This window comes from Helianthus annuus, chromosome 3, assembly GCF_002127325.2.
Source record: "Helianthus annuus cultivar XRQ/B chromosome 3, HanXRQr2.0-SUNRISE, whole genome shotgun sequence".
NCBI lineage: Eukaryota > Viridiplantae > Streptophyta > Magnoliopsida > Asterales > Asteraceae > Helianthus > Helianthus annuus.
Genome location: NC_035435.2, coordinates 167,734,858 through 167,759,767, shown reverse-complemented (window position 1 = coordinate 167,759,767; position 24,910 = coordinate 167,734,858). Strand labels below are relative to the sequence as shown.

General features: G+C 34.5%; 2 protein-coding genes and 3 long non-coding RNA genes across 5 annotated transcripts; 4 read left to right on the top strand and 1 right to left on the bottom strand.

Moving 5' to 3' along the window:
- The first annotated feature begins 3,301 nt into the window (after positions 1-3,301).
- LOC110932528 lies at positions 3,302-12,013 on the top strand. Its single transcript, XM_022175855.1, has 4 exons — positions 3,302-3,359; positions 8,424-8,446; positions 8,564-11,015; positions 11,118-12,013. The coding sequence occupies exons 1-4, from the start codon at positions 3,302-3,304 to the stop codon at positions 12,011-12,013; spliced, it is 3,429 nt and encodes a 1,142-aa protein (XP_022031547.1).
- Positions 12,014-15,848: 3,835 nt separating this feature from the next.
- LOC118490563 lies at positions 15,849-16,460 on the top strand. Its single transcript, XM_035988266.1, has 2 exons — positions 15,849-15,988; positions 16,083-16,460. Exons 1-2 carry the CDS (start codon positions 15,959-15,961, stop codon positions 16,458-16,460), a joined length of 408 nt encoding a protein of 135 aa, XP_035844159.1. The 5' UTR covers positions 15,849-15,958.
- A 315-nt stretch (positions 16,461-16,775) lies between these two features.
- On the top strand, positions 16,776-17,367 carry LOC110928308. Its single transcript, XR_002586283.2, has 3 exons — positions 16,776-16,930; positions 17,002-17,097; positions 17,187-17,367. It is a non-coding gene; the product is annotated as an uncharacterized LOC110928308 (long non-coding RNA).
- Positions 17,368-17,826: 459 nt separating this feature from the next.
- On the bottom strand, positions 17,827-18,565 carry LOC110928307. The gene is made up of 3 exons (XR_002586282.2): positions 18,409-18,565; positions 18,220-18,311; positions 17,827-18,119 (listed from the first exon to the last, which is right to left on the bottom strand). It is a non-coding gene; the product is annotated as an uncharacterized LOC110928307 (long non-coding RNA).
- Positions 18,566-21,209: 2,644 nt separating this feature from the next.
- On the top strand, positions 21,210-24,250 carry LOC110930643. The gene is made up of 4 exons (XR_002587951.2): positions 21,210-22,256; positions 23,327-23,446; positions 23,563-23,644; positions 23,961-24,250. It is a non-coding gene; the product is annotated as an uncharacterized LOC110930643 (long non-coding RNA).
- The last annotated feature ends 660 nt before the right edge of the window (positions 24,251-24,910 follow it).

Genomic DNA, 24,910 nt, shown 5'->3' with positions numbered 1-24,910 from the left:
CAATGTTATGAAGATTGTGAGGTTTGTATAGTCAACATAAAGTCACACTTACCTTAAACTCTCATCTTATTTGTTCTAAATATCTGGATTGAAACATTACTAAGATGAAACTAGATGATACCTTACTTTTTCACAACTTTTGTTATCATGCTAATGAAATTTTGACAAAAGGAAAATGAGACTTATAGATTTCATCCATTAGAACCAAAATTCATGAGAAATCATGACATGGTTAATGAGGATGATTTTTTCATCTAATCTCATTTTAAGTGATTTTAAATCATGACGTTAAAGCCCTAAATATGACTTGGCTTAAGGAATAAGCATGGGTCCATCATAAGTCATTCATTGACATTCGTGGAACTTATTCCAAATGGAATATTCAGACATAATTCATTTATCATTTAACAGTCTATCAACTTGTATCTAAAATTTGTCGCATATGGCACACGGTCTTAGAAGAAATCTATTCATATATATACTTAATAAGATTTCTATTAAAAGTGTCCCTAAGTTTTCTTATGATATCTGGACATTAAAGAAATCAAATAAGGTCTAGTGTATATATGATAGGTTCCCACGTCACGTAGCTCATTGAAACTTCTCTTGTAGCATTCTAGAGATATTAAAGATTAGTGGGAGCATTAAGTGTCTTCCTAATAACTTGCAATAGTTGCAAGAGGTGGGGGAGTGAAAATTTTACATTACCTATATTTACACCTCTTGTACAAGACACCGCTCCATCACGACACTGTTCCATCAATACTTGTCTCCTTAAAATCTAATGCTACTCTTACTAAAGTTTCATTGTTGCTTAATTATGGGCACACATAGATTTCTTACCTAAACTAACATGATCCTCAACAAGAGAAACTACAACGACTAACGTCATTAAACTCGTTTCTCTATTAGAATTTGTTGGTCGTTACATATTGACCCTAAGCATGCTGAGTTCCTAAAGATTTCTAAGGTTAGTGGGAGCAGTCAAAGTCCTTATTATGATTTGCAAGGAATACAAGAGGCGGGGGGAAGAATGTCATTAAATTTCACTCCGAATTTAACTCCGATTACACCTCTTGTATACCATACTGCACCAACTCTTATAAACTTAGAATCCTTAAAATGATAGCAACCTAACCAAGAGCTAATCCATAAAACTGAAACTTCTAATGAACCCAATAATCAACTCAGGAGGTCATCTAGGTTTAAAAGCCTACTAACTTTGATGATTACGTAACCTCCCTAACTGAAGTTGAAATGGATTTTGGAAATGTTTACTGATCCTATCTCTTCTAATTAAGCCATCAGTGTCAGTCAATCTTCTAAATGGAATAAAACAGTTTTCTAGTAAAACTGATTTTATGTGTTCGTGTAACGTTTGGGTTTTGATTGAATTACCTAAGAGTGTTCATAAATAAATCAAATCCTGATATAAGCGTTAAGACACTAAGAAGCATGATTGATTGTCAAAGGTCATACTTAGGAAGAGATAAATTATCAAAGTTTTCTTTGAGGATCATCACTGTTCTAGTAGATTATAATAGTTTAAAGCTACATTAGATGAACATTAAAAGAGTTTTCCCTAACAAACTGGCGGACATATTTACATGTTCATAAGACAACCTGAAAGTTTTAAACTTAAGGTTAAAGAACAGTTTGTCCATCAGCCAATAATGTCCATGCATGGGTTAATGCAAACATCATAATGTGATGAAAAGCTAACGTAATTATTTTCATCAAGAATCAAGTGGATTAATGAACCTACCTCAAGATGAGTGGGAGCAACTAAGATAAACTTGTCTATATAGATGATATTCTCTTGACAAGTATATGTTACATAAGTCAAAGCATTGTTAACACAAACTTTGATATAATAGATCTCAGAGATGTCTCTTATGTAATAGATATCATAACGTACTGAGATAGACCAAATGGGATATTAGTTTCGTTCCATAAGTTTAACATTAAATGGGTCCTTAGATATGTAACAAAATATTGCTCTTCTTTAAGAGGATAATAGGTTAAATGAGATTATTTAGTTACGCTTCATTAATTGGAAGCCTTATGTAAGTTCAAGTATATACTCGTTTAGATATCACTCACATTGCAGCACACTAGATATGTCTAGATTAATGTGTAGCATCTAATGGAGTATTACAATATCTTAAAAAGAAACGAGAGATTACAATTTAAAGAAGAAGTGAGATTTAAAACCGGTTTATTACTCTAACTTTGAGATATTCAAAGATGATAAAATGTAATTTCGGGTATATCTTTATGTCAGCAGACAAAACCTATTTCATGGAGGAGTCATAATGCACTGATATTAACAACCTAAGTTGTAACGACATAATATAGTCACTAAATGTTGTTGGAAATTTATCAGTGGACTCATAAGTTTATTAACTCCATATAATTAATGTTTTGAAGAATTAGTGTGATAAAGTCAGCTACCATAACTCCTTGAACAGTAACAGTTCAAGAGGTGCTGCATTAAATTTCGATACGCAATTAATAATTCGTTTATGAACGAATTGAGGAAACTAAGTTTTGTATCGAATACATTCATGATATGCTTAAGGATCCTATACCTGAAGGGCTATTACCCATAAGTCTTATTAAGAGAGCTCATAGACGGGTATTAATTAATGGCCATGCGCAATTGCATATCGTACTATGAATGTCTAAGTATTAGTTAATTTTTCCTCATCGGTTTGATTTTGTATGTCTCTAAGAATATGTCAAGCTAGCATAATGGCATATAGACAAATATAGTTACAAATCAAACAAAGGGCTTACGCGTATTTTGATCATAACGATTAGGTTTTAAATTAAGGCTATAGTATGATTAATGGGGGTCCTGAGTCGCATAATGATTCAACGGCTCTATTTTTCTGCTATAGTACTTGTTTAAGGCTAAAATGAGTGTTAACTCCTGATCAGGCTTATCTAATACTCATAGTAAATGATTACTCGGCTAAGTGGGAGAATGTAAGATTAAATATATTACGGATTGATATTTAATCTATAGCCATCATAATCATTTACATTATAGAGATCAAAATATATTAGAACCTATTAAGATAATTAGTTGGTAATTGTTGATGGACCATATTACCCTTATTAACTAATTAGGGTTTCCTCCTGGGTGCTTATATAAGGAGACTAATATAGAGGTTTCAAGGTTAGACAACTTGATTACTCTCATAACATCAATCAACCTCTCTCTCCTAACCGATACCCTTTTCGGTTCTCTAAGTTCCCATCATCAGTCAGCACCCTAAGGAGGAACCAGATCACGATGACAAGCATGTCGAACTCCATTGCTGGATTCTCCGACGCACTAACTGCATTAACAGGTATGTTTTAATGTTTTCCATTATACACAAAACAGAACTGATCCAACAGTTAGCCCACTAAGTCTTAGCCCATTAACCAAACCCCAACAATATTTCAAACTATAATAAAATAATTAAAGCCCAAAACCTTTAGAAATTCTCTCCCGCTCTCTCTCTCTCTCTCTTGCGTCCCTGCACTGCCAACGAACAACATCACCCAGCGACAACACACTACTACAGAAATAGGCATTTGCTACGGCCAAATCCGTAGCAAATCCATAGCAAACACCCTTTTTGCTACGAATTTGCTACGGATTTGATTCGTAGCTACAAGTCCCGTCGCGAATTTATTTGCTACGAACTTTAGCTACGGAAATTATGTTTGCGACGAATTTAGCTACAAAAAATGTCGTCGGTATTTTAGCCATGAATTTGCTATGAAGAAGGTTGCTACGAAATTTTGCTATGGGTTTTTAGCTACAGAAACTTTAAGCAACGATTGTTTTTAGCTACGGATACGTGTAGCTACGGAAAATTTTAGCTACGGATGTTTTTAGCTATGGTTATTTTTAGCTACGAAGTAGTTTTGCTACGAATGGATTGGCTATGATAATTTGCAATGTTTTTGCTTCAAAATTTAACTACGAACTTGCTACGAGTTTGGCTACGAATTTTGCTACGAGTTTGACTATATAAATTTTCTACAGTTTGTGCAAATCCATTGAAAAAATTTGTTTCAAATTTTTTATGGTTTTTGATACGAATATAGCTACAGATTTTGAAAGGTTTTAGCTACAAATTTGTAAGGTTTTTTTTTTTTTTTTTTGCTAAGGATTTAACAATTGATATTAAGAAACTTTAAAATTTTATTATTTTTTTCATTATTTTTCGTTCAATCATTATACTTAAATCTTTAATAAATATAAAAAACCAACATGACTTGATATACAAACCAATAAAATTAAAATATCTACTTATTCAAATAACACAATAAAATCCAAACTACACAAAAACCATACACCTAATTTCAACATTAAAGAACATTTTGTGGCAGATTATCTTTGAACAATTCTAGTCTCCCTTTCATTTACGTGTATAAACAAACACTAGTACAAAACCACTTTTTTGGTGGTGTAAATTTCATGTTTTTGGTGCTATTTTATAATAGAAAGCACCAAATAACAAAATACACCACTTAAAAATAGATTACACACCACTATTAAGTGCTTACAAGTTATACACCACCAAAAAATTAATTATTTGAGGCTTACAAATTATACACCACCAAAAAATTAATTATTTGAGGCTAAGGTTGCTAATAGCACCAAAATACACAATAAAATTGATTTTTTAGGCGTAACAAATTGATTTTTTGAGGCTTAACTTTTAAATAGCACTAAAACACCAAAATAATTATCTTTAACGTTAAAGGATAAAATTCAAAATCTATATGTAACTTCTTTTTCTCTAATTCAAAATTATATCTAACTTCTTTTTCTCAAAATTATATCTAACTTCTTTTTCTCTTCTTCCTCTGCAACTTATTTTTTTCTCATTCTAATCTCATAACCTATAAGCCTTCATTCTTCTTCAATCTATAATACCATCAAATTAAAATAAGTCATTCTAATTAAAGGTATCATATTTGTAATATGTTTTAATTTCATATTTCATTTTTTATGTTTTAATTGAATATAAATTGTTATTTGTAGCTAAAGGTGGAATTATTCAAGTTTTTTTAAATCTCATTCAATCATCACTTTAAGGTAAGAAATTTAATTTTTATTACCTTTATTATGATTTCTTTATGTATTATATGATTATGTATGTACGTGTTATGTATGAATAATATTTGTGTATGTATATGTGTATATTTGTATGTATGATATGTCATGAGTATACGCATACTTGGAGAGTTAAGGGGAAATGCTACCCATATTTTTAGATAGTCAACCCATTAAGATGTATACATATGGGATAGAATACTCAAAAAGTGTGTTAGGATCCACCATCTTAAAGGGTTGGTTTACACACTAGTACAAAACCTGTTTTTAGCAGCTGTGTATTTGGTTTTTAGAAGCGTTTATAGAACGCTTCAAAAAATAGCGCCTCAAAAAATAGTGTTGCTTTTGAAGCGTTTAGAAAAGCATTGCTAATAAACAAACCCATTAGAAATAGATAACATCTTAAGCAGCGGTATTGAAATAATATGATTAAAATTATTAGTGGTTTTAGGGGCAGTTCCTAAATGTTTTTGAAAAGATAAATATGGGACGTTTTTAATGATTTCCATCTAAAAAACAATTTTGCTAAAACCTGCAATTAATAAACCACAATCCAGTATCTTCAACTCAATACACCAATCCAGTACTTTTATTCAATAGGGAGTAGCACAATACAAATTTTTATAAATTCAACGACATTAACATGTACGAGATTTAGGTCCAACTTCGAATACAGATATAGAAAGAATCGGCATTATGATCACGAGTAAGTCGTCGATATCTCTGTGTAGCAACTCTCGTTTATCGCCAAATCTACAAAGAAATAAACAGAAAAAACAAGTCAACATAACCATAGGTGCAAATGAGCCGAGCTACTCGCGAGCTCGGCTCATTTAACTAGGGGTGTGAATGAGCGGAGCTACTCGCGAGCTCGACTCGAAATGAGCCGAGCTACGACAAGCCCGAGCCCAAGCCTATAAATAACCTCATTTAGTAAAGGAGCCTGAACCCGAGCTTCGCTTATTGAGCTCGAGCCAGCTCGCAAGCCTAAACAAGCCCAAAACACTTGTTACAAATACCATCTTGTTGCATAGAAACATAAAAATGCCTATACGAGCTCAATTCATCATTTCGAACGCACCGACTGGTTAATAATTATAATTAATATAACTTAACTAATTAGTAATAAACGAGCTAAGCCCGAGCCGCGCTCGATCTTGAAAACTTCCCTACCAGCCGAGCTAGAGCTTTAAAAACAAAGCTCAAATAGAGCCGAGCTCGAGCTTTCATAACTTGAACGAGCTCGGGCTTGGATGGTTCATAATAGATAAAATCCCTAAAACAAAGCAACAAAATGAAAATACTTGTTTGGTGTAAACCTACTAATACTTGAGCCCAGTCCACAACTTCACATAGGTTCTCACAGTTGGCTCCAACATTATCTTGGTTTCCATATCTAAAATAATTTAAATAATCAATTTTAGTTGGGGAGATCCAAGTATGCTATCATCGGCTCATTTTAATTGATGTGTAACTTACGATAATCCAAAATTAGAGATGTCAAATTCCAGATGAGAAGACCACTCAGATTCAGAGGTATGGACTTTGTTCTTGACAAGCACATTGGATCTTTGAGCAGAAAGATAGATCTCAGGTTGTAGAAGATATAATAAGATAAATAAACCAAAACTTGAAAATAGTACCTGCATGGATGTTGAGTATCATGAGCAGTGCAGTACCATTTGTAAGACTTGAATAACTAACCAGCAATATCATGGACAAGATATAACAAGGACTTAGAGGGGGCAATCTTGACCCAAAACCTTTCAAGTGGGTTAGTTTGGGTTACTTTTAAAATTATATGGGTTGGTTTGGGTAAAAGATATTTTAACTAATTGGGTCACAATGGGTCACTTGAAATTCCATCTTGCTAGTGTGGTTCATATTCTGTTCAACTAAAATACTATATTTCATATGGAATTGAATTTAAATAAAGTCAAACCAAAGCTCTGAACACACAATTTACAAAACCTAGCACTTCTTCACGTCATAATTCCTCTACATATGTACTACATAAGTACATAGTGATGGAACCAAATATATATATTTAGAAACCAATTTATTCACTACTGAATGTGAATACGATGTAGTTCCTAATGATTCAACTGACAGATAGTGTTTGTATTCACCGACTGAGTATAACTATAAAATATATGTATAAAATTTAATTGTTAACAGTTAATCATACAGCAAAAAATCTCAAAAACAGAGTAAATTATCAGCCCGACCGGACCCGAAACCCGCTCCGACCCGAACCAAAACAACCCTTTTTTTAATTGACCCGTTTTGACCCGAACCCGTTTCGACCCATCTCTCTCATAATCTCATTTACTGTTTTGGTCAAAAATCTTGCCTAAATTTGACCGGAATCGCTAGACTACCTGCTTTTTGGCCTGTTAGAACTTGCTTAGAGCACTGTTGATCGCCTACTGATTAATTGACCGATTATACAAAAGAATCAAGTTTAAAACCCATCTCTCTCATAATCTCATTTACTGGTTTTTTGAGTCAAAACATAATACTTTCAAAATCAGCATAAATTAATTAATGATTTATGGAATATAAATCAACATCTGACATCAATTTACTACTAAATTAACTAAAAGTAGAGGTCCCCAATGCATTCACCTCTGCAAGCAAAGATGACACGGATACGAATCACACACACGGCAGTTAAATTAAACATGTCGTTAACCCAAACATGAACATGACCATGTTTAATTAATAAGTTACACAACCCGGCACAACCCATTTCCCAAACCCGTTCACAAATAGATACAGTAAAATGGCACATCGAAACCCTAAATCTGTTTTTATTTTTTACAATTAATACAAAAAAATTCATGAGCATAGGAAATTAGTAACTAAACTAAATCTGAAAATGAGTAACTCACCAGCAAATCAAAGAAGATGAACCAATGAAAAAAGAAAGGCGAGTAGGGATGATAATGAACCGATAAACCGACGTCCGACGATGATGAACCGAAGATGGCTGCTTCAACCATCAGCAAATCAAATCGAAATCACAAACAACCATCAGCAAAACGAACTACATAGAAAGAAACTATAGTGAAATTGGAACGATGGCTTGTGAAATCGATGAGTTACCTGGTGGGCTAGGGTTCGAAGACGAAGACCGATCGTTGATTTAACACCTGCGAAGATTAGGGCTCGGTTATCATGAAACGAGATATGTGAATCTATAATTCTAGGGAGGGAGTTAAAATAGGTGGAGGGAAAAATATTAAGGGCGGGAATAGCCAAATATTTTACAATATGTGTTTTTGTTATGTAACATTAGGTAATAAAGGGATATATCATGTTGTAATGAGCCATATTAGATCGTACTTGACAATAACAAGCCATTCATTCACTAAAAACCATATTGGTACTTAATATCTCATAAGTTTACATCATTTGTTTGTTTATTTTAATTTTTAGATGTCACGTGCTTATTGGATGTACGAAATTTCGCGTGCTTCATCAATATATATGGAGGGTGTTAAAAGTTTTCTTAAGGCTGCCGAAGCTAATCGGGTGAATAGAGGAAGCAGGATGATTTATTGTCCTTGTCAAGTTTGTAATAATTTTATGAGCTTTAATGATATCACAGACATAGAGTTTCATTTGGTGAAAAATGGTTTTATGCCTAAATACACTTGTTGGTCAATGCATGGAGAGTCACTACTTGATCATAGCACGTCGTCGATCAACTCACACATTAATGATAACAGAGAGAACAACGATACAGACCTTGATGCCGATAATGACCATTCAAATTCAAATGAACCCGATAACAATTTAAATGAAATGTTACATGATATGGAGACTAATATTAGTGATGATGAGCAAGAAAATTTACAACACCTATTTGAAGAAGCAGAAAAACCATTATATGCCGGTTGTAAAAAATTTAATAAGCTTGATGCTGTGTTGAAGTTGTTTAACGTAAAGTCGAAAAACGGATGGAGTGATAAAAGTTTCACAAATCTATTAGTGCTTTTGCATGACATGCTTCCGGAAGGCAATGAGTTACCAATTTCGACATACCAAGCGAAAAAATTGATGTGTCCAATGGGATTGGAGGTTGAAAGAATACATGCTTGTCCAAATGATTGTATGTTGTATAGAAAGGAGTTTGAGGATCTACATGAATGTCTTATCTGCCATGCATCAAGGTATAAACGTAAAAAAGAATCAGATGAAGATGAATATGACAATGATGTGACAAAAAATGGACCACCGGCTAAAATGTTGTGGTATCTCCCCATTATACCGAGACTCAAAAGATTATTTTCAAACGAAAAAGAAGCAAAATTATTACGTTGGCATTCAGATGAGCGTGTAATTGATGGAAAACAAAGACATGTGGCAGATTCCCCACAGTGGACGAACATTGATGACATGTATCCAGAATTTGGAAAAGAGATTAGAAATATACGGTTTGGGCTTAGTTCAGACGGGATCAATCCTTTTGGGAACAGGAGCAGTTGCCATAGTACGTGGCCGGTTCTTTTATGCATCTACAACCTTCCACCGTGGTTATGCATGAAACGAAAGTACATTATGATGTCATTGTTAATTCAGGGTCCAACACAACCCGGCAATGATATTGATGTGTATTTGTCTCCTTTGATTGACGACTTAAAAACTTTATGGAGTTCAGGTGTCGATGTGTATGATGCTTATATGAAAGAACGTTTTCAGTTGCGGGCCATGATTTTTTGCACTATAAGTGATTTTCCAGCATACGGTAATTTGTCAGGATACAGTACAAAGGGTAAGAAAGCTTGCCCTGTTTGTGAAGAGGAGACAAGTTCAATATGGTTAAAAAATTGCAAAAAGACGGTATACATGGGACATCGAAGATTCCTTCCGGCTGGTCACATTTTTCGGAAAAAAACGACTGAATTTAACGGAAGCACCGAGCTCGGATCGGTGAGGAAACGATTTGATGCATTTTCACGAGTCGAAAAATTAACTACTGTGTTGGGAAAAAGAACTCGTGTTAACAAAAGAGCCATTGATAAAAAAGCCGGTAAAAGAGCCATTATCAGAAAAGCCGGTAAAAGAGCCATTATCAGAAAAGCCGATAAAAGAGCAATTGATACAAAAGCGATCTGGAAAAAAAAGTCAATTTTTTGGGATTTACCTTACTGGAAGCATTTAGATGTTAGACATTGTCTAGATGTTATGCATATTGAAAAAAATGTATGTGATAGTTTGTTGGGCTTATTGTTAGACATTCATGGAAAAACTAAAGATGGGCTTAATGTTCGTAGAGACATGGAGAAAATGGGAATACGTAAGGAGCTTGCCCCCGTTGAAAGAGACAACCGTTTATATCTGCCACCTGCTTGTTATACTATGTCAAAGGCAGAAAAAGAAAAGTTTTGTAAATGTTTACATGATATCAAGGTTCCATCAAATTACTCGGCAAACATTAAAAGGTTGGTGTCGATGAAAGACCGTAAATTGCTTGGAATGAAGTCTCATGATTGTCATGTTTTGATGACACATATGATTCCCATCGCTATTCGTGGACTGTTACCAGATAACATCCGACATACAATCACAAAGCTTTGTTTGTTTTTTAACAACATCAACTCAAAGGTTATTGATTCAGAAACTTTGGATGAATGGCAAAAGGACATTATCGTTACCCTTTGTGAACTAGAGATGTACTTTCCACCGTCATTTTTTGATATAATGGTTCACCTAATATGTCATATCGTACAAGAGATTAAGGCTTGTGGTCCTGTATTCCTACGGTACATGTACCCTTTTGAAAGATATATGGGTTTCTTAAAAGGTTATGTAAGAAACACAAATCGACCTGAGGGTAGTATTGTCGAAGGATATACTTGTGAAGAGGTGACTGAGTTCTGCCAAGGTAATTGTACTACAACAAGTATAATATATTCCAATATTTTATATACATATTAGTGTTATTATGTATAACTTACAATACAATATTTTGTTTTTTTTTTCACAGGTTATTTGGAAGGTGCCGAAAGTGTTGGTGTCCCTAAAAGTCGTCATTCGGGTCGACTTGATGGTAAAGGAGTAGTTGGTATGAAAACATACAAGCCAAATCATGATAGTTTACAACTAGCACATTTAGTGGTCCTAAAACACATGACGTGTCTTTCTCCATATGTTGATGAACACTTGAACACATTACGGTCTACATACCCGGGTAAGGAACAAATGTGGTATGTAACGAAGCATAACAAAGAGTTTTCGAGGTGGATGAAAAGTAAGGTAATGGGAGCTGATATTGATAAAACGGTGAAAAGGTTAGCACAAGGCCCAAACTTTATAGTTAAATCTTACCAAGGGTATGACATTAACGGTTATACGTTCTACACCAAAGATCAAGATCTAAAAAGTACAATGCAGAATAGTGGAGTTACAATAATAGCATCAGCCACCGAATTCGATAGAGTAGATCATAATATAATGAGACAAATCGCCAACAATTCTTATTACGGTGTTATACAAGAAATTTGGGAATTGGACTACTATGATTTCATTATTCCTGTGTTCAAATGTAAGTGGGTGAATAACCGTACAAGTGTTAGAGTTGATAAATATGGTTTTACACTTGTTGACCTTACAAGTAATGGCTATGCATCTGAGCCATTCGTTCTTGCTAGACATGTTACACAAGTGTTCTATGTCAATGACCCGAGCAAACCAACACACCACATCGTATTACAAGGTAAACGACGGATTCTTGGGGTTGATAACGTCGTTGACGAGGAAGAATATGACCATTTTGATGATCTACCACCATTTTCTGTCGGTATCGAACCGGGTAACTACGATAACATTAATGGCACCCCATACTTACGAACTGACCACACCGATGGGATATATGTTGATTAAGGCGTGTTTGATTATTTGTGTTAAAAGTTCGTTACTATCATCGACAGACAACCTAAATTAGTGTTTTGATTATATCATCGACTATTTTTGCTTTTTTAGTTTAAATGGATTTGATTTTCATTTAATACAGCTCAAATGAAAGGATGTATTATATATTTTGGTTTCACATTTTTATGAGTTCAATTAATACAGCCCAAATGAAATGATGCATTACTTCATTTAATACAGCTGCCGAGGCGCTCGCTCCGACGGCGCTCACTCCGGCTGCGCTCACCACATAACCATCTGGTGTCCAAGATATGACATCCCATTTGATTGTTATGTTCCCGAAAGGATCCAACGGGTCAAAAGACACTGAAATAACAATACGAAACTGTTAAATAATACACGGAGCCCATGTTGTGGCTGCGCTCGCTGCACGTTGCGGCTGCGCTCGATGCAGCGTATATGGACGTTGCAGCGCCACATCACCCCTATTACATCAAACAACAAGACATGTATTTACCATATGAGGGATATAATCATATAAAAGGGGGTGGAATATTTACTGGCATCTGGCCATTAAGCTGTCAACGTTCAAACACACAAGATCAAAACTTACTGAATATCATGAACAAACTATTAATAGTAAAATCAACCCTACCTATTTATTCCCCAAAAATGGATGAAACAGAATATATATAAGATTCAATTGCCTACTGTCTGATGCGCTATGGCTGCGCTCGCTGCGGCAAGTTGTCTCCGATCGCTGTTCTAGATAGTCTTGTACAAATGTATTTATTTTTTTTATTTGATATGATACTGTTATAAGAACATATTAATTTAGGGGTGCTAAATGGGTCGGTTGGCGAGTTCAACCCGAGCCCGAAAATCTTGTCATATATATGAACCTGAACACGACCCGACTATTAGCGGGTTGACTTGAACATGACCGTACAACCCAAATTTCAAATTTTTAAATTTTTTTTTGCCAAATTAATATATTAATATTAAAATTTTATCAAAAAAACACAAATGTTATAATAAAATTGCTTTTTAAATATAAAATTTTATGTCAATCTCTCCTTTTAAAGTTATAAAATGGGTTACGGGTCAACCCGTCAACCCGATCGGGTTCGCGGGTTCAACCTGAAACTGACCCGAATCCTTTTAGACTAAACCTAAACACGCGAATTTCGTGTTAGGTTCCTTTCGGGTCGTGTTAGAAATTCACACCCCCTATGTTAATTAATGTTAATATATATTAATTGTGAGGTCAAATACACACTACACCACCAAAAAAAATTATAGGGCACCAAAAAAACATTAATTTAAACCAAACACTCCGATGATAGCCCATATGTTTATTCAATTATTCGGGATCATACCCATTTGGTATATGCTCCTCGAGCTTCATAAAAAGACTCCAATTGAAATCCAAAATACATGAAAGAGTTTAAGATTAATTAAATAATAAAATTGGTGCCACACCACCAAAGATATTGAACGGCACCGAAAGAAAAGCATTACCCCACTCCACCCCACGTTCAAAACCTCTGAATTATCCCCAAAATTTTCACCAGTTTAATTTCCTTCCTGCCGCCAAACCCTTTCTCACAACCCGCCCAAATTCTCAGACGTACACGCTGCTTCAACACCAGCCACCGCTCGTTCTCACGCCAGCCCTATTTGCTCGTTCGCCGCCACTAGGTATGATTCCTCATTGATTTTCGATTGCTTGAGTTTTTTCTCAATAGTCTACCCTTTTGATAAATTTATATGGATTTGAACTTTGTTCGATATATAAAAGTGCAAGTGGTCCCATATGTTGGATTGTCTTTTGTGTTAAATATTGCAGTATATTCAAGTGTGGTTTGTTGGATTATGATTTTTTATATGTTAAAGTTTTTACACGTGTTTACCTAGGTATCCATGTGTTTATATATGCATTTATGTGTGTATATAATAAATATGTGTGTATATGGGCATTAACTTTTGCAGACAACACATCTCATATACATTATATGAATATAAATTTTGTGTAGTTGTGAGACAAGTAAATAGGTACTTGATAAATAGGTATATATGTTTTAAAGTGTTTACCATACTTATATGCTTTATATTTTTAAGGGGATTGTATTGGGTTAAACTAATAGATACTTGATAAGTATGTATATGTGTTTGTGTATGTGTATTATTAGTGTAGTATTTGGTTACTAGTATATAAATTTGATCGTTTTAGTTGATTAACTATAAGTATGTTATATGTTCTTGTTTAATGCTAAACTAGATATGTCAAAAAGAGGAAGAGGTAAACGCGGTTGTGCTTCTTTTTCAACGAAGTTAGATGCGAGTGACTATAACATTAATTTTGGTAAGGAACATGTGCCGGTTGGTCGTATGAAAGGAAAGTTTATATCATGGTTTGGATTATGGGTTAAAAAAAGATTGCCATTAGATCTTGAGACGAAGGAACTTCATGTAAATTGGTTTGATGAGCTATGGTTGGAAGCAAAGGTATTATTATTAATTTTTTTTTTTTGTAGATTATGAAAAATATGAGATACTTGCTAATTAATTATTTTGTTTAACTTGTTGTTTTGTACACTCTAGTTACTATGGAATATTACTGATGAAAAATATGAGTCGGAAGAAGTTAGAAAAGTTATGAGGGAGAAAGCTATCAGCATTCGAACAAATTTCAAAAGTAGGATTTTTAATAAATATCAAAATGAAGGTAAGGATCCTACTGTCACACATACATATCTAGATTCTGAGCAATGGAAAAACTTTCTTAAAAGAAGGAGTACCGAGAAAGCTCAGAAAAGAAGTAAACGAGCAAAAAAATGTGCAGCCAAAAACACATGCCCGACCCACCTAGGACGAACTGGATGGGCAGGTTTTGAAGATAAAGCTGACGAAATATGGTCTTCACTTGAAGCAACCAACAAATCCCTTCAAGGCGTAAAAAATCCTTTCACTAAAAAATTTTTATCGGGTCGAGCAAAAAAGAACACATTAACAAACTCGTATGAACTTCCACCGAATGCAATTGAAGAATCCAAAAAAGGTAATGCCTATATATATACACACACACATTTATAATTTATAAATTGATATAGTTTGTGTGTGTATATATATACCTAGAAATTGATTTAGTTTCAATATTGAGTTTATAGGTGCAACAAAGCTTCAGAAGAAGAAGAAGAAGAAAACCGGTAGAAAACAGGGAAAGAATGACTCGGGTGTCGATGTGATCCATGATAGAGTCCCATCACCACGGGTGGACGCGAGTCCTGGTGGACCGTTTATCGACTATCCACCTATCCAGGTAATATATAATTATAGTTTGTTCAATAAAATGTTATATATTTATATATATTAAAAAAATTAATTATGGTTTTGCAGAACCCGACCAAATGTGAGTTGCTATCTCCCTATCACGCTCGCGAGGAAGTGACGGTGGCTAAAGGTATGGCATGGCCAACTCCTCCAAATATGATTATGAATGGGAGTTGTATCAAAATTCAGGTTCATTCTGTTGTTGATGAATATTCGGGATTGCGTGTCCCGGATGAAACACGCACTGAAGTTTTCGTATCCATGGGAGATATGCTTCATAGTTATGTTCAGTGGCCTAGACAACATGTAAAGGTATATTTTTGTTTTATAATTTACATTATATTTTAGCATATCAATATTTACTTTTAATATTTATGGTTAAATTGCAGCTTCTGAATGGAGACGCACCAAGCAAATCAAATACCTCGAGAATGGCATCGAATCAGGAATCACCTTGTCATAAAAGTTCCTCATCGCAAACACAAGACAATGACACCACGACAGATTATCGGCCACAGGTAGTTTATATTAATTTAGATTTATTTGTGCATTTTATAACACCTTTTTTTGTTATTTTAGATTGAAGTCGATCCATTTCTACAAATCCAACCTCCGGGATATGTGATGCAACCTCAAGGCAGTTATATGAGTTTGGTAACTAATTAAAGACTTATTTCTATAAGAATCCAATATATATATGTGTGTGTGTATATACTTGAGTACTAATGTTTTTTTATAATTGTTTTAGTTAATGAATGTGAACAACCTACAAACTGCTTCACAAAATTCATTTGAGTTGCATGATTTCAATCTTGAGATAAATCCTAATCCCCTCCCCGAGCCGGAGCCGGCTCCCGAATTCGAGCCTGAACCCAAGCCCGAGCCTGCATTTAGTGATCCTGATGTATGTCTGGCCTTGGAAAGGATAAAGCTTAAGCCTCCACGAATTCAAGAATTAGTTGATCAATTACAAATTGGCATTGGTAAGAACCATTACATTCGGGTCGATTCACCTGACGGGATGTATCCCCAGCCGATTTATGAGAACATATTGTATTCCGATTTGTTAAACATGCTCTTGGAGGGTTGGCTTGATGTCACAATATTACATTGGGTTGCCATGTAAGTTGTTATTATTGTTATTATATGTTACCATAACATGTTTAGATAGAATTGAATTTACTAACTTTGTCACATTTTTTAGGCATTTCTTTGAGTCGCCCAATTCTAGGTGTGCTTTTTTCAATCCAAACAAAGTCACTGGATCACGGTGTAGAACACTTTTTGAAGACGTCAAAAAACACGTAAAAGAAATACGTGAGCTTCATTCTAAAAAAGTGTTCTACCTTGCACCATACTTAGCTCGGTAATATAAATTCCTCACCATACATACACATACGCATACAATACGTACTTAATATGTTCTATAATTTTTATTTTTGTAGTAAACATTGGTCGCTAATAATTGTTTGCCCGGACTTCAAATTCGGATATATTGTTGATTCTATAAAAGAAGGGAAGACCCATAAAAAATACAAGCTCGTCAAGATCATTGAAGATGCTTTTGGGATTAATTTTAACTGGCACATGGCACAGGTATGTGAATACTTTATTTGTTTAAAATGTCTAGTCAAAGTAAAAAGTAATTCATTGTGAATATGATGCAGTGCAAACAACAGAAAGGCGGTTGGGAATGTGGGTATATGGTAATCAAACATATGAAAGAGTTTATCGACTCTATACAACATGATTTGGTTAACCGAGTGAGTTTTCGTAAATATTCATAAACTTTGTTTATTGCATTAAATTATATATGTTTGAAATCTAACATTTGTATTTATTTGTTTTTTAGCTTTGGAATGAAGAAGGGTATTTTGAAGAATCTCAAATTGAGAATTTAGTGGTAGATTTAATGTCAGGATTTATTAAAAAGATGTTTTGATCTTGTAAGCAATAGTTTGTGTTTCATACTTTTGTAATTCCGTATACTTGAACGGGTTGTTGGGTTGTTTAATACTAGTTAACTTTTGTTGTGAGCATAGCATGTGCATTTGTGTGTAATTGGAATTATATTGGTAAATATTACTAAAAATTCTGGAATTTTGTAAAAATATTAAAAATTTATATTTTTTTCTCGTCTTATTTTTTGGTGCTATGGAGATTTGTTTTTTGGTGCTATGTAGATTTGTTATTATTTGACACGTGTTAGTTCTATATTAATTTTTTGGTGGTATGTTTTTTTTTTTTTTTGGTGGTGTGACTTGTTTTTTTTGGTGGTGTGTTTGAAGATTTAATGGTGGTGGGACTTGTGTTTCATCATTGATTTTTTGGTGGTGTGTTTGGAGATTTAATGGTGGTGTTATTGAACAGCACCAACAAACCTATTATTTGGTGGTATATTTATTGGTGCTCTATGGTACAACATAAAATAAAGCATAAAATACAGCACCAAAAAAGTTATTTTGTACTAGTGAAACTTTCTTCAATCTTCCGGTCATAGCATATTTCTCTACTTGTTGTCTTCTTCCAGTCCAACTTCAAGGCACCTCAAACTAATAAATGAACATTAACTAGCTTTACATTAAATTACCAAAATCCAGTTACATAAACCAAACAAAACCTAACCCAACAAACCAATCTCCTCTAAGCGCTAGTAAACTTGGTAACAGCCTTAGTACCCTCGGAAACAGCATGTTTGGCCAATTCACCGTAGTGCGACAGTTCCAGAACGATAACGATGAGGCTTCTTCACTCCTCCGGTTGTTGGAGCAGATTTCCTAGCAGCCTAAACAAATTGTCACAAAAAAAAAACAATCATAAACGATGAACAGTTTTGTAACAAAATCAAAACGAAAACTGTACAAAACGTTGAAAGAATCAAATACCTTGCTAGCGAGTTGCTTCCTTTGACCCTTTCCACCGGTGGACTTACAAGCGGTCTACTTCGTACGAGCCATTGCGAATCAAAGTAACAAATCTTAATAAATTTCAAAAGAAAAACACAGTCAGAACAAAATCAACCAATTTTGAACTGTTGATGAACGATTAAAGAAGAAAATGCATAATAATCTTACTGGAAAAGGTGAGAATAGATGGATTTGGGAACTAGGGTTTCAGATTGCGAAAAGGCTAATCAGGTAAATAATGCATGGTTATATATATACGTGGAAGTTGAGTTTTTTGAATGAGAAATAGTGGATTCTTGTGCTTTATTCTGATTGGTGGAGATTAAAATGAAGGGTTTTGATTAGTTGGAAGGAGGTGACTCGGATCGGGAGTTTGTGTTTGTTTATGGTTGTTTAGATGATTTTTAGGGTAATTATGTTGTTTATATATTTTTAGGGTGATTATGTTGTTTATATATTATTAGGGTGATTACAACTTACATTATGATTTCTAGGGCTTGAATAGTTGAAAGCTAAAATTGAAACATTATGTTATGGAGCGATGAACTTATGTTATATAAAGAAAGAATTGCTTAAGAAATTAGTTTTAGATGATATTTTGGATAGATTACAAAAAATGAAAACCCGTAGGGCGTCGACGTTTTAATTATGTTTGTAACAAGGTTTGACATATTTTTGATGATTATATAAATTTAGTTTGATGTTCGTTTATTTTACATGACCCGACCCGATACGAATCGATTTTTTTACTTATATACCTAGGGTCCTAAAATTTTTAAAAATGTTCCGCACCCCCATGGAAAAATTCCTGGGTCCACCACTGCAATTAACTCATTTTTTTTTAACGGAACTGACATGTTTCAAAAATATCAGTGACGGAAGTAGTACAAATTTTGCCTGAATTGTAATAATTGGAGCAACTATAGTTTTTTTCACAATTTTTTTTCACCCAACAACCGCTAACGGTCCTCACGTTTGTTCCACGTGAAGGGCAAAATGTTGTTTACATTTCTTCTCTTCCTTCTTAATTTTCTTTTCAACTGATCAGAACCAAATCTTTATTTTATTATATCTGTTAAAAAAAACACAAAATTGTTTACAATCAAATACATTTAACACAAACCAAGGTTTTATCATACTAAACCTAATATTACGTATATATTTAAAACAAAAACCATAGTGTATGTTACATATTAAAGTCAAAGAAAAACACATGCCATGGGCGGGTGATGCGTGTTGATCAGTTCTGTTAATATGTAATGGAAAACATGTAAATAATCTATGTTACAACATTTAGGTCAGTAGATATTCCATAGATTGATGTAGACATCGATGTAGACATGATAGTCAACTTGAACTGGTTCCCGTTTAGGATGTATATGATTGATGGTAGTTCCAAGCTTTTTAGGGTTGAAGAACTCGTAATATGGAAAGAGATGAGGTCGATTATGTGTGATGTTATTATGAGAGTCTAACCTAAAACCCTCTCTAGTCATCTCCTTAAATACACCTAAAGGGAAACCTTATTAGTTAATAAGGGTAAATCAGTCCATTAACAATTACCAACTATAATATATTGTAAGGTATAATTATATATTGATCTACATAACATATATGATTATAATGGCTATATTATTAAAAACTTATAATTATATACTTAATCTTACAGGGTGCGCGTTAATGTGTCTGACTCGTGATGGATTTTGGGTAGTCATAGAGACATAGAGGGCTATTTAACCGGTCGTTGCTATGGCCGCTATAGAGGAAGGGTGGCCGGCCGGTATTTGTGGAGGAGAGAGCACGGTAGATTGTAGGTACAACTTGATCCCAAACCAATGGGGTAAGGAAAGGTATGGTGTCTCCCAAGTGCATGGTATAGGGGTGGCCGGCCGGCAGATTAATGATCGAGTTCACATCCACTATAAATCTAGCTTGGCCATCTTAGTCAAACTCGTCTTCTTCGTAGCGACCAAGGTCCAAAAATACCTTTATGGTGGGTTTATCTTCGTGTAGGGCGAGATACCAAAAATGAAAATAAAAATAAAAAAAAAAGTTGCGTTCATGTTTTAAACGTTTGCAAAAATTCGGGTTGTAGAAAAGTGTTGGAAGTGATAGTGGACTTGTTGAACCTAAGATTATCGATGAGGACCAAATTGTTACGTAATAAGAAGTATGGGACCATTAGTGCAATTTTTGAACCTATGACTTGCATTTCTTAAAAAATGGATTTTAAATACCAACGCGGTCCACGATTTGTCTCCACAAAACGTTTGCTTTTCTTGATTCGATTGTCGGGTTTACATGACGTTTTTTTCTCTAATTATCCAAAGGAATAAAACCAAATATAATGATGAAATCATGATGAAAATGAAAATATGTTAATATTTTATAGTATTAGCTATTTCAGAAAAGGTATGATCTAATATTGGATTCTTTTATTTTTAAGTTTATTTAATATTTAGGAAAAAAACAAAAAAACTGATCACTTGTGCATTAATTTTTTTTTTATTGATTTTATCACTTTTGTGTAGAATGGAGTATTAATTTTTATTTTTATTACTATTACTATGTTAGATGTTTTTGAATTTGTATAAGCATTAGGGTTGTTTACTAGTCGAACCAAACCGATCAGACCTTTGATTGTGCTCGGTTCGTTTACAGACCGAACTGAATCGAACCGAACCGAGTGTTTTTTTCAACCTTGCCAAATTTGAACGAGCGTCTTTTGTTGCGAGCATTTTTCGAGCAAAGATCGAGCGTCGTAGAACAAAGAAAGGAGAGTAACGATGGGAGTGTTATTTTTTAGAGTAAAATGCGGTTTTCATCCAATTAGAACTCGCGTATAAATTTAACACATAACAAGTATTTTCATCCAATTAGAACACATATAAATTTTAACACATAACAAGTATAAATGTAACAAATAACAAAGAATAAAAAACACTCAACTGGTTCTCTCGAGATCAATTTAGCGGGAAGATGATTCATCGACTAATTAAAACAGATCCTTGTTCTATCTAAAGTTCGAAATCGAATTAATCGATTGAAGCAAAACCCTAGAGAATTGGCGTCTTGGCGAGTGGCAATGGAGAAATCGAATAACATATGGCCAATAAGGGGTTTGGTTCGATCGGTACTTCTAAATCAAATGCCTGGTTGAGACTTGAGTATCGATTGACAATTCACATTTCAGTAGGCATTTTGACTTAACTATTCAAAATGAATATTGAAGTATTAGACAATGGACTATTAGATCAGTACGTTAATATTTACTAGAAAAACTTTTCATAATATAATAAAGAGTAAACTTCCGTTTTGCTCCCTGTGGTTTGGTAACTTTAACGGTTTTGCCCCAAACCTTTAAAAATAGCCATTTTACTCCCTGATCTATGAAGCTTATCTCTATTTCACTCCCCGCCCCTAACGCCATCCATTTCCAACGTTAAAACACAGTCACGTGCCCCTCACATGAGGGGCAAATTTGTCTTTTCCCATCCTCCCTCTTAAGAACTGATATCTTGTTGCCTTTTAGAAACCCTAATTTCTCACCACCAACAACCACCACCACCTACTGTCACTAGCACTAACAGTCGCGACCACCATCCATCAACACTAACAACCAGCCAACACAAACGTGGTTCAACTACAATCACATATTTTAGAAACTGAATTTATGGGGTAAATTGGTATATTGCGAGTAAAATAACCAAAAATCAAAGTTGGAGCAAGAATCAATGGGTTCATGTGTTCAAATCGGAAGATGGATATGAAGAGATTTGGGTTTCAAACCAGATCCGGTCAAAATCAACTGATGTGGAGCGACTTCCACAACGGTTTCCTGTGTTCAAATCGGTGGACTGATGTGAAACAATGCGAGGTTCTGCCCAGATCCACTTAAATTCGTCGACACTGTTCGTTCAGAAAGATGAAACTGACTGCCACAATGGTTTCATGTGTTCGAAACGGTGGAGCGATGTGGTGTTCAGCCCGAAGCCACTCAAAATCGCCTAACAAAGGTGAAATCCTTTTCTTTAGTTGTCTCTGTGTTACCTCACAAAGCAAATCTAAGATGGTGGATGAAAATGGTTGAGGGAGAGGTATAAGTGCTAAAAAAACAAAGGTTTGTTGGGTTTTTTATGCAAAAGCTGAAACCTTAGATCTTGTTCATCAATTTAATAATTCTCAAAATGGTTAAAGTGTTTGCTGGAATTCAGATCAAAATTGAGAAATCAACAGAGGGATAAAATGGTGTTGACAGGTTGTTAGAGAGAGATAGAGTCGTGGTGGTGGAGGCAGGTGGTGGCACTGGGGTGGTGGGTGACGGGCGGTGTTCGATGGTGTAGAAGAGATAGGGAGCTCTTGTAGAGAGAGAGAGAGGTATTGAATTTGTTATAGAGTAAATGTGTGGTATGTATATACATAGGAAAAGACTAAAATGCCCCTCATGTGAGGGGCATGTGACTAGGATTTAACAGTTGAATTGGATGGCGTTAGGGGCGGGGAGTGAAATAGAGATAAGCTTCATAGATCAGGGAGTAAAATGGCTATTTTTAAAGGTTTGGAGCAAAACCGTTAAAGTGACCAAACCACAGGGAGCAAAACGGAAGTTTACTCTATAATAAAAGTTACATGTACGTCAAGGTTGGGTGAATTGTGTAATGGGCCATTAGAATAATAGGCTTATACAATGAGAAGGAACACACATTTTTAGATGCGATGAATAGCTCAATTATTGGGCTTATAGAATGAAAGCAACCAACTATGCCTGTTAATTTGTTATGTCATTATCATGACCCATAAAAACAACCTACTATTGGGCCCAAATTGCATCATCTAGACATTAAAATAAAAAGGTTGGTGATGGTGTTATCAACAATAAGATTCGAAATTGTTTAATATAAGATCATCCATTACCCACTATACCAAATGCAGCATGCTTGGTCTTAATAATATATAAAATGTATTATTATAGTGTATAATCAGGAATCATATTGCTGGCTTTTTCATCAATGGATTACATCTTTTATTAAGTTTTTTAATTCAATGGTTTAAGTATGACACATATTCATGTGTATTTGTGGTGCAGTAACATATTTGAGTCTTATGTAGCACACCAGAAGGAACCCGAAACCATAAAAATTTCGAGGTCATGGAGAAAGTAAGTAACCGGTCTCTCTTATATGTGGCACATCTAGCGGTTCCATCTGTAAGTTCTCGACTTGCCCGCCTTGAGCTATTGGTTGTTTTTGTTTTTGATAGTTGGAATTTATTTGTTTCTACTAGAAAACTGGTCTAATGTGATTCTTTGTTAATTGTGATTAGTCTCAAGTAATTGTGATCAACGCGAACCTAGGATGTGCCTGTTGTCGAGAAAGATTTCACAAGATTATGACCAGAATCAAAGGTGAGGAGCTTGTAAAACCTATACTCGTTCGAAAATCTATATGTTATACTCTTATATTGCTTTTGATTTGCAAGATTGTTAATCTTTCAGTGTACCGAAAACCTGTAAGGTTGTCCTGAACCCTACCCACTTAGCTAAACATATTCGCAGGTTCAACCATAATAGGAGCCCGCTTAGACTAAACCCATACCCGTGAAAGTTTTTGTGTTATGTTAGAAATTTACACCCCTATTTTTAGAAAACCTTAGTAAGAACAGGTGCTGTTACTTGTTACGAGCTGAGTTGATCCAAAATCCTACTTTTTCTTGAATTGCAGGACTAAAAGAGTACACGGTGGATGTTAGAAATAGCAAAGTGATCTTGAGAGGAAACATGAAAGATAATGATATTTTGAAGATCAAAACGGTGAAAAATCGCTGGCTAAGACATTTTTTGATGGGTTGGATTACCAAAAGTTTTCCTCGATTTTGGTTTTGAATTCGATTGATTGTATATGATCATAATATTATTCCTATATGATTTGAAACCCATGTTGTAAATATTACTTTTGGCTTTTGTTGTTAATACTGCAATCAAATCCTGGTCGGGTTTTGATGTGAGATTGAACCATGCCTTGCTTTCCCGAGCTGCAACACATAAAGAACTCATTGGAATATGATGTTTTCATGTGAGTTGTTAACTTTGGGCATCCTCTTTCTACACTAAAACTGCGAAAGAAGCACAAAAGTTGGGGTTATGCCAATTTTTGTTTGAGCCTGGTTCCGAATTCATGGTTCATAACCGTCAACAGATCATGAAGTATACTTTTCAAAAAAAAAAAAATAATAAAATATAATAAAATAAAATAACCGTCAACAGATCATTAGTAAGTTCGGCTCTGTTCGAAACCAATCATTAGTAATTCGAAACCAATCATTAGTAAGGGGATGTCTGGCAACATCTGAATGGTTAAGTACACTAAATGTCTGTATAATGCTTAACCATTCAGAGACAAATGTCTGACCAATTCAGATTAGAGGTGTTAACCATTCAAAAGCAAATGTCAAAATCATTCAAACATCTGCTTGTGAAACAAAGAGTCTGAACCATTATATACTGAACCAGTAAGAGGTTTGAACCACTAAACACCTCATTAAGAGGTAAACAAACAGCCCCTATAAATCTATGTATGTATATATAAGTGATAATACTTGTAAGAGGTTTGAACCACTAAACGCCTCATTAAGAGGTAAACAAACAGCCCCTATAAATCTATGTATGTATATA

What these genes read in the sequence shown, in the direction of transcription:
- LOC110932528 (XM_022175855.1), top strand. Translation starts at nt 3,302, where the DNA reads ATGACAAGCATGTCGAACTCCATTGCTGGATTCTCCGACGCACTAACT. An exon ending in ATAAAGGGATATATCATGTT is followed by an intron (nt 8,447 to 8,563) that starts GTAATGAGCCAT and finishes TTTAATTTTTAG; the next exon opens with ATGTCACGTGCTTATTGGAT. An exon ending in GGTGACTGAGTTCTGCCAAG is followed by an intron (nt 11,016 to 11,117) that starts GTAATTGTACTA and finishes TTTTTTTCACAG; the next exon opens with GTTATTTGGAAGGTGCCGAA.
- LOC118490563 (XM_035988266.1), top strand. Translation starts at nt 15,959, where the DNA reads ATGCAACCTCAAGGCAGTTATATGAGTTTG. An exon ending in AAGGCAGTTATATGAGTTTG is followed by an intron (nt 15,989 to 16,082) that starts GTAACTAATTAA and finishes TAATTGTTTTAG; the next exon opens with TTAATGAATGTGAACAACCT.